We start from the raw sequence: 15,090 nt of genomic DNA on the forward strand, positions 1-15,090 counted from the left end.
TCACCCCGCCGGCCGCTGCAGACACGAGGAACCGGCGCCCGAGCTGCTGCGGGGTCGCGGGGTCGCCTCGGGATAACGCAGCCTCCCGCGCGCTTCGTCTGGCGCTAAACGGGAGTGGCTGAGACGTCTGGAAGAAAGCGCTTTTTTTTCCCCCCTCACAGAAGAAAAAAACTACAAAATTATGGTATTCTTATTTATATAAGTAAGTTATCTTTAACTTTTTCCTGGAAGAAATGGGTGAGCACATTGAGAAGCGCGTTGCTGACCTGACAACAGAGGCTGGGACAGAAAACATCGACAAAGAGTTGAAAGTAAAGACACTGAATTTTCACTGTATTTTACACATTTTATATATATATATTAGTTTTGAACTACAGGCAGCACCTAGCATGAAAATGGTTAACATGTTTATCACCCCTGCATTTACTTGGATTTTGAAGTATACTGAGATTTAAAAAAAAATAATTAAAATTACCTTGGATTTCTTTTTGCCAAAAGCCAAAGAATGCTACTGCTTTTTCAAAAGAAAAACTAGTTTGCTGCATGTGCCCCAGCTTGTGCCACACGCAAGGGGTAGCGCAGACTAATCCCGCAAACATAAACTGATGCTGTAAATTCATAATAAAATGTGTGTGGTTTAAAGTGCTCCTGCCCCCCATTCCCGCCCCTCAAGCATGCCAGCCTGGCTGACCAAGGATTCTTGCTGCTGTAAATTCATGTGCATCTGCTTGTGAACCCGCTCCAGCTTCCCAACACAGCTCTGAGCACAGCCCCGGTTTGCTCTCGCAGCAGCGGGATGGGAAGCTGACCGCAGCGCCGCGCTCCAACGCTCCGCAATATGAAGTCACGCACAGTGCAGCACCGCATGCTGCCGTCACGCTGCGGTCTGTTGTCAACGCCAGCCCCTCGTCGGGGTTCTTAGTATTTAGGAGACACTGTCGCTTCCGTGTTCTGTGGTGCGAGTGATGGCATCTTGCTGTTGTCGCACGCTTTCCTGGCTCAAACTGAGACATGTCAGCTACTCTTGTCGTTTAGAGACCACTTACCCAGCGAAATGCAGGAACACCTCTAAATATACTGAAGCAATTTAGGCATCTATTTGTTAATGATGCCTTTTTTGTGATAAGCTGTGAAATAATCTTCACAAAGACAGGAAAGATATTGCAATGGTCTTCATGAAATACACGAAAATGTATTTAACTGTATAGAGATCTTCCTATTTTTATCCTGAATCACATTCATGAATAATTAAACCACTGACCTACTTACTGTGTTTTTGCAGCACCAAAATGAGGATGTGATCAAGACAAAGAGAGAACAGCACCATGCTGAATCTGGGAGCTCCCAATCAGTGTCACTAGTCACAAAAAGCATTAGTGAAAACAAACATGCTTGCATGTCACCACACAGTAGAATCTCAGTTGCTTTTTCTTTTTTAAACCATTACCCCAGGAAAAAAGTAGAAAGCTGGTTTTATTCATCTACATGGGACACTATTTCCTGTAACTCGGAAGGAGCTGCTAGCTTCAGGGAAGGCAACACTGCTACTTTGGATACAAAACTATATCCTATAGAGTGAACTTCACCCATTCACAAACTTGTTCAATGTATAAAAATGTCTTTCATCGATTTTAATAAACTTTCCGTCGTATTTCTCTGTGGCTTTTTTAACATGAGCATTCTCAGAATAACAAGACCCTTCTATGACAAAACTTTTCCACTTGCATGTGCTATTTTGATGCTTCTTTAAATGTTTTACAATACAAAATACACCTTATTTGATGTTACTACAAAGGTACCTTGGCAAAACTTAATTGGCTCACTGAATACAAACTCTTCTGCACCAAAAGTGGCAGCACTTGCACAGGTTACAGCTATTCAGTTATTACTCTTTTCACAAGCCCACCCGAAGCTGTGCACACTTGTGCAGGTCTCATCATCCATGTATGCACCCTGTGCCAATTTCAGTTCTTTATTGTTAGCCATTTTGATAAAAGAGCCTATTTTGAAGACTTTTGAGTTAGATAAGGAATTCTAGTTATGAAACATGTCCTAAACAAGACATGGTAGAGCCTAAGAAAACAGGACATTTGCACCAGCTTTGAAGGTTCTTATACACCAAAGCTCTGGCGCTTTTCACAGAAAAGATTCTGTTTGAAACTTAATGGGAACCTCTTAAAACAGAGGCAGCAAGTGAAGCATTACCAGGCAAATACCTCATCTAAGGAAGAATAAATATGCTTTTTAAAAACTTTGACAAGTGCCAATACTTAGCATCTATTACAAGTCTTCATTAATATTAATAAGTCATTCTAATCAACACTTTACTCAGTGCAGATCTGCCCGCAACGTCAAACTGTGGGGAGAAGCTGACAGGCTGAAGGGCGGGCTGGAGACAACAAGCCAACAGGAAGAATGGGCGCCCTGTAGTTCGAAGGCAATGCCAAACCTTGCTGTAAGCCAGGGTAAGCTCGTGCTGCAGGGCAGCTCTGAGGGGCTGGCAGGCACACAGCTTTGCAGGAAAAGGGTGGAATCGCTGGCGGGCAAGTGGAACCTGTCAGCGAGGTGTCCTGGCAACAAGGCTCAGCTACAGCCTGGTCCCTGTCAGCACAAGTACGGCCAGCAGGTCATTCCCCTCTGGGAATACTGTGTCAATTTCGCTGCTCCTCAGTTCAAGAAATACCTTGTTGCAAGGGAGTTAAAACAGAGAGCCACCAAAATATGGTGGAGTCCAAAGCATACAAGGGTTGGACAGAATTCTGTTAGTTCAGCCTTAAGAAAAGACTTACGGCTTCTTGCCGGCAACCACCACCCCGTGGCAGAACATGGGCAACAGGCTCTTGTGGGAGGTGTTTTACACAAGAGCATTGGACACAAGCTGGAACACAGAAAACCCCAGCTAAGTGCAAGGAACACTTTTTTCAACTACGAAGATGCTCACACAACAGAACAGGCTTTTCAGACAGGCCGAGGAATCTCCATCCTTAGAGACACTCAACACTAGACACAGTCCTGGGCAACATGAGCAAGTGGGAACCACCTTCACTGGGGGGTTGGTGATCTCTTCCAACATAAATGATTCCATAATTAACAACCACTGAAAACCAGATTAACTTAAGCAAAAATTGGGATTCTGTGTTTTACTTCCTTGACTCATTCCAAATCCTCTAAAACACACCTAATGGTAAAAAAGCATATTGTACTTTGTCTTACGACAAACTGGACCAAAAGTAGTTACCTCCTTTCTGCATAGTCTGAATTGCTTCTTCTTACTCCTTTAAATAAGCATGTAACAGTAAAAAAAAAACCAAAAAAACCCAAAACAAAACCAAGTAAAAACCACCACCAACCAAAAAACCAACCACCCACACAACACCAGCTCTATTACCACAAAAGCTGTCAGAAATGCAAATGGAAACTTCAAAAAGCTATGCCACAGTGGAATTCAATCCAAGCCTCATGAGAACGCATGCATTTTAGTATATGCCGTTAGACAAACGAGGTCAAATTACTGTAGCCAGCTCCAAAACTGCAATTACCCTTTGGCACTGCAGAATCTAAAGGGCTTCAAACTGACTGCTGTACGCCTCATCACCAGGAAAAAGTAGTGCATCACCACAAGCCAAGATGATTGGAGGTGGGGGTGGGGGTGTGTAGGTGCGTGCACAAGGTCATAGAAGATGTTTTCCCTCAATTTAACTAAAAGCTCATTCTCTTGAGTTTTGCTAGGTATTAACAAATGCAACCTGAAGTTTTTAGGGGACACAGATGACGAAGATACTATGCAAGGAAATCCTGACAGAAGTGATAAGCCTTTACTTCCAACGCTATGCCTTTGCATACATTATACTTGTTTTCATTCTCAAATTTAATCAGCTAACGTAGAAGAATGGCTGCAGAAGCATGGCCTTAGAATCTCTGAAGATAGCACAATCCAGGCCTGGTATTAGAATAGGCCTGTAATCAGAATTGTGCTGAAGTTGCTGTGCTGAAGTTAACAAGAAAGGTAGCCTTGAGCTGTTCTTGAATCCTGAGACCAAGTAATTATGTTGTGCCAACAGGCCGTGGCTGTAACAAGCTACAGCTGCTGGGAAAGCAGGTGCAGGGCCAAGCAAGATAGGGACCGGTATGGGAAAATAGGGAGTAACAAACTACAAGGTTGAAGCACAGCAACACAGTTAGCTACATGGATAGAATGCTTATTTTAGTCATGATAATTAGGGGTGTGAGAACCGCGCGTGTTTAGAGACTACTAACCAATTATATTTCTGCTTTACGAATATGCATGTGTATCGGTTCTATATAAGTAGTGTTAGAAACTATTTAATAAAGTTGAGCAAGATGCATAACTCATATTGAGTGTCTTCTTGACTCCAGAGAAGGTGTCGGGTTTAACAGCTTGGTTGCAGATTTTTTAATGGGCACAATTATGCCTTTTGCAGATGGGGGGAAGACTATGACTCGGATTCCTGACCGAGGAGGTCTGAGGCAGCCATAGCCATTTTTTTTTCTGCAACCAGGGATCGTAAATGGTTTATGACCTCCCGGCAGGCAGTCCCCAAGTCCTTGGCCGACTTGCTGCCGCTAAGGATCGCATCGCAAAGGGAATCCCCGACCTCTCGCCACTCAGTCACACTAAACAGCAATTGTGGGTCTTTTAAGTGTCCATGTTCAGCCGCCCACCTACAGAGCTCATGGAGCTTCTTAGTGCTCACGCTAGCCTCTCGCTTAGCAAGAGTATCAGTTAATAGCGTGAGTGCCGCTTCCCTTTCCATTATCGAGGGAAAAACGGTCCTACGGGTGCAGGTCCGCGCACGACGTCAATGCCGGATTCAGACACCTTTACTCCTTACGGATGTCTTCCTGCTCGAACTCTTCACAGTGACTCCCAGCTTTGCAAAGCCCACCGTCGCGATGCAAAGGCAGAGTTTTCCCAGCAATTACCAGCTTTCCCATCATTCGGGCGCCAATTGTTGGAAGAAGGGCTCGCCAGAGTCAAGAAGACGCTCAATGTGAGTTATGCATCTTGCTCAGCTTTATTAGTTTCTAACACTACTTATAGAGAACCGATACGCATGCATATTCATAAAGTAGAAATATAATTGGTTAGTAGTCTCTAAACGCGCGCGGTTCTCATACCCCTAATTATCATGACTAAAATAAGCATTCTATCCATGTGGCTAATTGTGTTGCTGTGCTTCAGCCTTGTAGTTTGTTACTCCCTATTTTCCCATACCGGTCCCTATCTTGCTTGGCCCTGCACCTGCTTTCCCAGCAGCTGTAGCTTGTTACAGCCACGGCCTGTTGGCACAACATAATTACTTGGTCTCAGGATTCAAGAACAGCTCAAGGCTACCTTTCTTGTTAACTTCAGCACAGCAACTTCAGCACAATTCTGATTACAGGCCTATTCTAAGACCAGGCCTGGATTGTGCAGATCTTCAGAGATTCTAAGGCCATGCTTCTGCAGCCATTCTTTTACAAGCTAAAGGAAATTAAGGTAAGTGGAACTCACTTTATTCTTTTAAAAAAAGCTATAGCATAGTTTTCCCAGATACCTGCATAATAAAAGTAAAAAAAAACAACTTTATATGTTTTTCTGCAAACAGGCCTTTTGTGTACAAAAATACATAATACCAAAAGCACAGAGTGAAGTCTTCAAAATACAAAAATAAAACCCCCAAAATTCAGCTACAGTGTTACTGCAGGCAGACAGTTCCAGGCTTTGTGTCTTCTACTTTTGCAAACAGAATTCAAACTTTTTAAATAATTCAAAAAATGCTCAAAGTTGAAGGATTTGTAGGTTTTTTCTTTTAATATATATATATGTACACATACACAACAATATATTTATGTGGATGTAGGGTTAAAAAACAGAAAGGCAGCCCCAAAGAAATATCAGTATCTGTATTTTGTGGAATAATCTTTTGGAGATACCACCAAACCTCGACCTTTGCGGGCTCCTCTATAAACAGTTTCTATAATATCAATCATCTCTTGCTTATCTTCCATTGCCCAGTTGATCTTGTTGTTATTACCTGTACCTAAATCAATCATGATGTGTTTGTTCCTTTAAAGGGAGAGAAAAAAAAACCAGACTAGTTAGTATGGCATAGTAATTCAGAAACAAACCTTTATATCCCCCACAACAATGCTTTGTAGGACTTAAAAGAAGCCCTTATAACACAAACAGCCTTGCAAAAAATAAGCCTGAGAGAGCGTATCTGCTCCTGTCACTCAAGTTGACATTTGACTGCCTATTTCTAAAGCTAGAATAAAGATTGCAAACACACCCCCAAGACTGCTACTTAGTGCAATTATCCTTTGGCATATTCAGCATTGTTTGTATTTCTTTCCCACTGCTGTCTAACACCAGAGAGAGTTCCACACTACTCAGCAGCACATTTTCTTATCACTGTAAACACTGTAGGTCCACAAGACTCCCTAATACTTTGGGTATATCTTTAGAGCAAGTCTGACAAGCCTGACTGCTATATTACCACGGTGTTCTATACAGGGAGTTTCAGATTCAAAACTAAACACAATGGATAATAAAACCAGTTTCCACTATCACTAATTTGTACTCTATTATCAAAACACTATTACTAGACTAAATGGAAAACAAGCTATTTTTCTATTGAATCAGTTTACTCTTTTGTAGAATAATTAAAATATCAGCATCAATATGCTAATGTGCATATAGAAATGATCTATTGAGACACTGAATTTGACACACACACAAAAGAAAACAGTAACTGAGTTACACTTTAGAACCACCATGTACCTGAAGAAAAACATGACAGTACAAGGATCGTACAACTCATACATCTTGTTGAAGTCTGGTACTTCAGTGATATCCACAAGATAAATAACAGCAAAGTTTTTTACCTAAACAGAAGAAAACAGGAAATATAAAAGGAAACATATATTACCAAGTCTTTGATTATTTGTATTACTGATTAAAAGACATAAGCTTTCATTACTGCAACATTTATTTTCCAAAATATTGACAAAAAATCACAGTAAACAGTAACCACATCAACCAATGAAGATGGAAAATATTTTTAAATAGAGCCAGGATGCCTATTTCACATCCAGTACTAACTGGGAAGATACTATGCTACATCAGCGCCCACAGAAACAAATGCCCTTTATATACAGCTGGGACCTCACAGTGACATGCACAGCTCTAAACAAGGGGAGTAACTGCTCGGTGCAAGCCAAACTGACACATTTTGCCTCTGTCATCAGCTGCTTATAGACTTCAGCAAATTAATGATCTGAAAGGCCCTGGTGTCTGCCTCCAAGCATTCCCCCTCCCTCCATCTAATTTGTTTAACAAAGCTAATTAAATGAAAATAAAACTGATAATTTAATAATAAAAACTGATAGCTTTTTTGAGAGGTGTAAAGCTTAAAAATTTAATTGATAATGAAAAAAAGAAGCTATTCCCTGGGCAATTCTGGTAGAACAAGCTTCTGTTTTACAGAGTTAACGGAGTTAAATGCAGAAGAACTCTTCCCCTTTAATGTCATAGTTAATGCCTTCATTCCTGAAAGAAAACCACGTCATATTTTTGTTTCCTAGACGTAGCACATTTGACCTTAAGTGGAATTAGGGGAGGTTTTGGTTTCTAAACATAGCTCATACATGTACAGTAGAAATTAACACACATAGACATTACAATATGGGTCAGTAGGCATCTAGATTACACAAAACTTTAACTGTAAGGTGTCTTACCAAATATTCATTCATTATACCACGCACACAACCTTGCCCCCCCATCCTTGCTTATACACAAATACAATTTTGGTCCTTCCTATCTCACTACACAAAATTACCAGTCTGAGGTTAACACATATGGTCTAAGATTTATGACAAACTTACTGTTTGTCACAGTACTTCCCACTTGTTAATTCTGCTATCAAATGTGTGGAAATCCTATGAAAAGTATAATTTCTGCTTGATGTAAAGATGCTTTATTTTAGTCAACAGGACTAGACAGTACCAGAAAAACATTGTATATGGTGTACCCTGTACTTAAATATCCTAGCAAGTACTTTCATTACGTAAGTATGGAGACATTTGTTTATAAAAAAACCAGAAGCACACAGTAAATAAATTTTGATGGACTTCTGCTTCAAGTCAGTTTCTAAATTATAAAAAAAAAAAGTAAGTCACACTCCAAAGATGTAAATATGTACTATTAGCAAAGAAAGTACAATCTCTTCTAGAGTGAAACAGCACTTAAATAGTTTTTACTATGCTTTTATGGAGCCAGTTATAATCCTAGACTCTATCAATAATCTAATGAAAACATCCCATATTTAAGCCATGTTCCAAAACAGGCAAGAGGTAAAGCCTGAAAACCCCAGTTAAGTCACAGTATCAAACTCTAACAGCCTCCAAAGTGATCATGCATATCCATTTCAATTTTATATGAAAGATTTCTAAGAAACCTAATGGGATGTTCAGAGTCAACGATTTAGCTGAAAAGTGATTGAAGTTACTTCCTGGTTAGCCTTAGGAAGCAAAAGACAGTTATTGTGTCTGGTTTGGGGGGTTTATTTGGGGGGTGGGGTGGGTGCGGTGTGGTTTTTTTTTTTTTTAACACAAACAAACAAAACAACCACCAACAAAACCTGAAGAGCCATTTTCATTTTCTTCTATCATTTCCTCTTCCCTCCTGCTGGCATTTTCAGCATCAGCAGCACAGCTTCACCATGTGGGGAAATTTCTACAATACATTTGGCAATTCTGACAAATTAAGTAAATTTAGAATAATTATTTAATTAATTTGGATATTAGAAAATAATTTTAAGTTGAACCAAGCGTTAAGTCAACATTCTTAGGACCTGCTCTGTGCACTGAAAGATTAGTCCAAGGAGACTACAATGTTATTACACCAGAAGGCTACTACAAAAGCATTGCTAAACCAAAATTTTATTTCCAGGAACAGGGTACTCCACATAGTACTGGAACAACAAAACTTTTAAAGTTAGTTTTACATTATATATGTTTAATTTAGTGAGCTGTTGCAGAACCAGAAATGCTTGTCACTAACAACAAACACCAAAAGCCTAAAATTTTAGAAAAGAGAACAAGACTATCCAAGTCTTAAATAAGTTATTATATAAACCTTCTTCAAAAGGACCAGAGGATTCAAACCACCCTGGCACAGCATATATGCAAGTTATCACTGTAATCAAAGTATCTCAGACATTAACGGCATCTTCCTTCTCTTCTACCATTACAGAATTGAAACTGATGATAGTTACAGGCTCAAAGGCTTGCATGAAGCCTACATCAGGCCTCAAAGCCAGCTACAGACTCTCAAATTTGAATCCAGAAATTTAAAGTGGCTCAATCTTTACCCCTTCCTTTCTTAATTTCAAATCTGACAAGATTACCACTCCAAAACCACTCAGTTTACAAGTGCATGGAATAGGGATGTGTTTGGTTGAGTTTGGACACCAGCTGCCAAGGTTGCCTGTGACATGGGCCTTGCCATGCCACACCCCAGTACACGTAGCAGCAGGAGACTGGGATTCAGGCCCAAAAATGAGCTAGATAAAAACATGGGTAAGATGCTAAATACGGAATGGGTGATGCAGAAGCACTGCAGTGGCCATAATACCTTTTACTGGCCATGACAGACTGGGGTGGCTTGTCCCCAAGAGGCATTTTAATTCAAGACAAGCCCTGCCAAACTACTTAAATGTCTCTGCCCAGTACTGACCAGTTTTAAAGCCTGAAGCAGCACGTATGTCTCTGACAGAATACTGGAGCCAAGATACAGCAGTAGAGAGCAGCCCCTGAGTCAGCTTTGCACACAGCCAGCTGTTAATTTACAAGGCCTTAACTTAGGCTTCATTTTAAGCAAAAGGAATCAAAGTATTTCTGGATTCAGGCTGGTACGGATGCAGGAGTTGATCTATACTTGAGCCAGTAAGTCTGTGGAGACAAACCAAAGCTTAACCTCTCCCTGTCCACTGGGACACGAATCCATTCCCCAGACAGAGTTGTCAGTTCAAAACCCACATTCCTATACAGAACAAGTTTCACTACCATTTCAAGGCAGTGGTGGCTAGGAAGTTCTCTTTCTGACTTCTGAGTGCTAACTGGGGATACAGCACAGAGACCTCAGAACAAGAGTTCAATGTAACTCTGAGTAAGCAAACCACACTAAATAAAAGCAGTTGCATTTGTTAACAATTGAGACTACACTGAGGTTGTTAATGTAACCCAGAATTTCACTGTCCAGACAATATCCAAAAAAACTTGTAGTACCTTAGAAGCTGGACACAATAACACAAGTTTATTCTGAAAGTACTTTACCTCATAACAAACTGCAACAAATTTACTATATTTTAGTAAATCAGCTGCTTCCTGAAAACAAACAGACAAAACCAAAAAACCAAACCAAAACAAATCCAAACAAAACCCAACCAACTCTAGCAATAGATCTCCTTTTGGACAGCTCCACACTTGTTCAGCACCTGAAGATAAAAACACTTTCAGCAGAAAACCAAAATAGATATTAACTTTTGAACTTATTTATTTCTGACACTCTGACTTCCTTTTTCCACCTTCAATTCAAAACTTGCTCTGCCCTACAAGGCCATTGTAACTGCTGTTCATGGGGACAGGATGGAGTAGGAAACTAGAAGTCAAACAACAGCATGGATTCAAACTGTTATCAGACTTACTTTAATGGGTTGGGCTTCAATTTTGTTTGTGGGTTGGGTTTTTTTCCTTAATTACTGTAGTTCCACAGATTAGTCTACATTATTCAATGCACATGTACAAAACCCAAAAGTACATTATTGCCTAGCCACAGTTACAGGCTATTTTAGTATTTCACAAAACCATAACTGCTTGGGTGGACTCCTATTAAATCTTTAAACAGAATGGCTCAAGACTATAAAGCACTATAAATCTACAGGGCTCCTTAACATTAGGTACAGATTCTGTATTCTACCTTGATCAAGACTACCCACTTAGATGGTACTCAGGAAACACAGATGTAGGAAAACACACATGCCAGGTGAAATAAATCTCATTTGTCCTCTGAAGTCCTCCCTCCTGACTTTCTCCATTAACAATGTAATCCAAAAAAAAATTAATGTATTCCTACAACACAAGATTGCCACAGCATTACGATCAATGACTAGGAAGAATGGCAACAATCGTGACATTTCTTACATTTTGCTAGGGGTAATACTTTTTTTTTTTTTCTTCCCTTCAGGAAGCAAATCTCACAGCCATTTGTTACTTTGTGGCCCAAAGTGCATACAGCAAATACCTAAGGAATCTGAGACCAGATCCAAGATTCCACCTTCTCATCTTCCTAACCAGTTTCTAGACAATGTTTTTAATGCTTAGCTGTCTTTATGGACAGGGAAATCATAGGAAAGAAACATACAGGAACTGAGACTAGCTTTTGCAACAAATTTACTTACAGCAGTAACTATAATACCAATACAATAGGGATTTTGATACTTCCCCCTTCCCCTGCCCCGTTTCTTTTTCTCTCTGACTTTTCAAGGAATCTTAATAGAAAGGCAGAGGCAGAACTAATGTCTGAGCAAAATCCACAGCTACCCACACTTCCCATAAAGGTTAAATAAATATAAGTAGTTTGAGCAATCCTCCCTAAACCCACATTGAGCCAATACAACCTATTTGTTACAGTGACCTGGTCTCACAAAAGGTTATCAGATTTACAGTATTAGTCCCAGGTAAACCATGGGTTTTAAAGAGTTCTTAAAAAGAGGGTATTAAAATAATTTAGCAGCCAAAGCCCTGTATTTCAGGGGATGGGTTTTTATAACAGAGTCCTTTTTTTTTTTTTTTTTAAAAAGTGCATTTTAAAAAAGGTATTCCAGAGGAATTTTGTGAAACTTAGTTCTTACATGTTTGGTTGAAACCCTGACAGAGCAAAACCCTAACATCTTACACTTATCATTTGTTTGAAACTCAGGGAAACCTTGCTTCTTTTCCATGTAACACTGGGGGTGGACAAAATTAAAAAAAAAAAAAAAACAGTCAACTGGAAGTGGGGTACATTTCAGTGAAAATAATCAGCTTTGTATTTTCATATAGTGTTCTAGTTTCTCTTCTCCCAAAAGATTCAAACTGAAAAAATCCTGTTTCCTATTATAAAGTACAGATAAATATTACTGCTACCCAAAAATATGCTGCAAACTGAAAAATATTGCACCATGGTAACAAATGTAAAATATGGCTACATTTTCTTCAAATGTGGCCAGCAATTACAGCACATTAACATTCTGTATTATTCTCTAGTATAAACACCTGTACAATTGGAACTTTTACTCACTCTTTAAAACAGCAGAGATCCAAACATGGCTTGTAAGCAAGAGGATGAGGAAGGATCTCCCCCTTTAATTTGCCATTTCTGCAGAGGGAGATTTTTAAATAAGAAGTTATATTGTTCTTTCTTCCCCCAGTCACCCCTAACTGCCAATGTCTGCCAAATTGCCGAGCATCCTGCCAAAAGCAGATACTAACAGTATCTGAGCACAAGACACTCCCACCATGTTAAACACAAAACAACTAAATTTAACCACATCACAACTCCTTACTGTTTTGTATTATGCCTCAGCATTTGGCTATAGGTATACATCTTCCACTGTAGGGATCTTTTGAGGCTGAAGTTCATTTATTTAAAAATAACATTAAAAGAGAAATGAGTACGCCATAAGAATTTGGCATCAAATTACACAGCATGCACACCATTTTACATGAAGATAGCAGACTCCTTTTCCTACCCAAGTTAGCACTTCTGGTTCGGATTTTTTTACTTCATTTTCTATATGGCACAGTTAAGGAAGAGTTGTCAATTTTCTATATCTACCACCATGCAAAGCCCTTACCAAATACATCAAAGGTAAATTATAGCTGACTGTGTACGTTAGCAATCCAATTTTTCTTCAGCATCTATCTTAAGTGAATGACCAGCTGTCAGCAGGCATTCAGTTTCCATCTGAAAACAGCTTCAGAGTTTGGCTCCTAGAATTTAATTCAGCCCACGCAACTCAATGGAATGCCATCTGCCTCCGTGAATAATATCATCAATAGATTACTCAACACCATCCTGTACATTTTAGAATCTCGCCATTTTTAAGAAAGTAACTTTTCAAGTTAATTAAATGGCAATCTGAAGCTACTATACATTCTTATTGCAAAGAGACAGCGCTACATTACCTATAGCCACGGCAGTCCTATGACTGAGCCCTTGCTTCTGCTTGAATGCTGACATTCACTAAATGACAGATTATTAACAAGCAACGATTTTGATTTTAGAATTTGCAACGGTTTTTTCACCCTATTTAACTACAAACGTCAGGGTAGTCGCTGACTTTAGGAGACACTCATGAAAGCAAACCAAGTGACTTTCTAGCTGCCTTCTAAAGTTAGAATCCCTCCCCTGAAACGGCGTTACAGCCTGCCTCAGGCTTCCTGTGAACCACTTGAAACACAGCGCAGAATGTGGCAGCCTCACCTCCCAGCTCGCTCACCTTCTCAGCAATGCTGTACAACACCTCATCCATCTTCATGCAGGTCGGGTCCCAGTCGTGCCCGAAGCGGATGACCACCACCCGGTCCTCTTCCGAGAGGATGGCCTGGTCCACCTGCCAGCCATTGTGCAGGTGCGGCAGCATGTACGACATCCTGGCCGGGTGGGCGGCGGGCCTGCGGGGCGACAGCAACCACCCGGGGGCTGACGGCCTGGTCTCGGCCTCGCACCGCGCCGCCAGCCCCCCCCCTCCGAGGCCCGGCACAGCCGTGCCGCCGCCGCCCCGCCCGCCCCCCCGAGTACCCCGGCCCCATCCCATCCCCGCCGCACCCCGTGGGCGTCCTCCTCTCAGTGAAACGGGGCAGCTCACCGCCGCGCGGGAAGAAGCGGAAGTGCGAAAACGCGCTTCCGGCGGCAAGACTCTTCCGCCCTGCGACGGGGCGGGGCTCCCCTCAGTGGGCGGGGCCGGGCGCCGAGGGGGCAGGGGAGGCGGCTTAGGCCGCACCAAGTGTGAAGACGGGCGGGGAGGGGCGGAGCGGCTCGGAGCGTACCAAGGGGGCGGGGGGCCGAGGTAGGGGGTCGCTGCCGCCCTCGCTCGTCGCCGCGGCAGTGACACGGCGGGGCCCGCAGTGCCGACAGCGCCGCGCAGCCGTGCCTGGGGCCGGGCAGAGTGGGGGTGCGCTCGGGGGTCTCCATACCCCCATGCCCTGCGCTGCGACGCCAGCCCCAGCCTGGCGGGCCCGGCTCCGGGGCCATGGCCCTGGGCGCACCCAAACGGGCGGGCGGCTTGTGCCAGGCCGGGCAAGGGGCCGCGGAGCCGGCCCGGTGGGGCGTGCTGCCGGGTGCCAGTGAGACAGCGGCCGCCGCAGCCCGGCCCCCTGAGCCGCGCCGCCGGCCGCTCCGCGGGCCTTGCCGAGCGCCCCGTGCTCCCACGGACCTGGGGAGGAGGTGGAGCGGCGGAGCGAGCCCCCCGCACCGCCCGGCTGTGGGGGACCCTGCCCGCACCTGCCCCCGCCCAACGGGCACCAGCCTGCCGCCCCGCTGGTGTCCCCCGCGCTGTCCCTGGCGCGCCCGGAGCGAGCCCGGCCCCCGGCGGCGCCAGCTGCTCGTGACGCTCGCTCGGCCCGAGCGCGCCTGGCGGCCGCCGCAACTCAAACCATCAGCGGGAACACCGGGCCGTGCAGCCCTCGGGTTCAGGATCGAGCTGGCCATCGAGGTGGGGCGGCCCAGGCCAGTTTCTGCTTCCTGAGAGGCATCTATGTTACCCTGCACCGCGCTCATTTAAACGGTTAGCTTGCAGCCGACTGCGAGAAAAGCATATTTTCCGCGACAAAAAATCCAGGCAAGCTCGAGCTGGGGCTGCGGGAACAGTCCCGGGACCGCAGCGTGAATTTGTACCAAACCGCTGTGCTCCGGAGCTCCGCAAAAAACGTCCAGGCCCGTCCTCGCCCTGCGCTTCCCCCTCCAGAGAGCTCGGGGCCGGGGGCGGGAGGGCAGAGGCAGCGCCGCGCCCGCCAGCCGCAGCTCGACCCGAGACCCGCTGAGAG

The 15,090-nt window shown here is 43.3% G+C and overlaps 1 protein-coding gene across 3 annotated transcripts; it reads right to left on the minus strand.

Annotated features, from left to right (window-relative positions):
* Positions 1 to 459: 459 nt before the first annotated feature.
* Positions 460 to 15,062, minus strand: TXNL4A (thioredoxin like 4A). Of its 3 annotated transcripts, none has more exons than XM_080380372.1 (4): positions 14,942 to 15,062; positions 13,545 to 13,719; positions 6,785 to 6,888; positions 460 to 6,070 (listed from the first exon to the last, which is right to left on the minus strand). In XM_080380372.1, exons 2-4 carry the CDS (start codon positions 13,695 to 13,697, stop codon positions 5,899 to 5,901), a joined length of 429 nt encoding a protein of 142 aa, XP_080236498.1. In that variant the 5' UTR covers positions 13,698 to 13,719; positions 14,942 to 15,062; the 3' UTR covers positions 460 to 5,898. The 3 variants fall into 3 exon arrangements, with proteins under 3 accessions (XP_080236498.1, XP_080236497.1, XP_080236499.1); XM_080380371.1 differs by lacking the exon at positions 14,942 to 15,062 and adding an exon at positions 13,874 to 14,935; XM_080380373.1 differs by lacking the exons at positions 13,545 to 13,719; positions 14,942 to 15,062 and adding an exon at positions 12,344 to 12,420.
* Between the last annotated feature and the right edge of the window lie 28 nt (positions 15,063 to 15,090).

This window comes from Falco punctatus (genome assembly GCF_963210335.1).
Source record: "Falco punctatus genome assembly, chromosome: 3".
NCBI lineage: Eukaryota > Metazoa > Chordata > Aves > Falconiformes > Falconidae > Falco > Falco punctatus.

What these genes read in the sequence shown, in the direction of transcription:
- TXNL4A (XM_080380372.1), bottom strand. Translation starts at nt 13,697, where the DNA reads ATGTCGTACATGCTGCCGCACCTGCACAATGGCTGGCAGGTGGACCAG. An exon ending in TGTACAGCATTGCTGAGAAG is followed by an intron (nt 6,889 to 13,544) that starts GTGAGCGAGCTG and finishes TCTTCTGTTTAG; the next exon opens with GTAAAAAACTTTGCTGTTAT. An exon ending in ACTGTCATGTTTTTCTTCAG is followed by an intron (nt 6,071 to 6,784) that starts GTACATGGTGGT and finishes CTCCCTTTAAAG; the next exon opens with GAACAAACACATCATGATTG.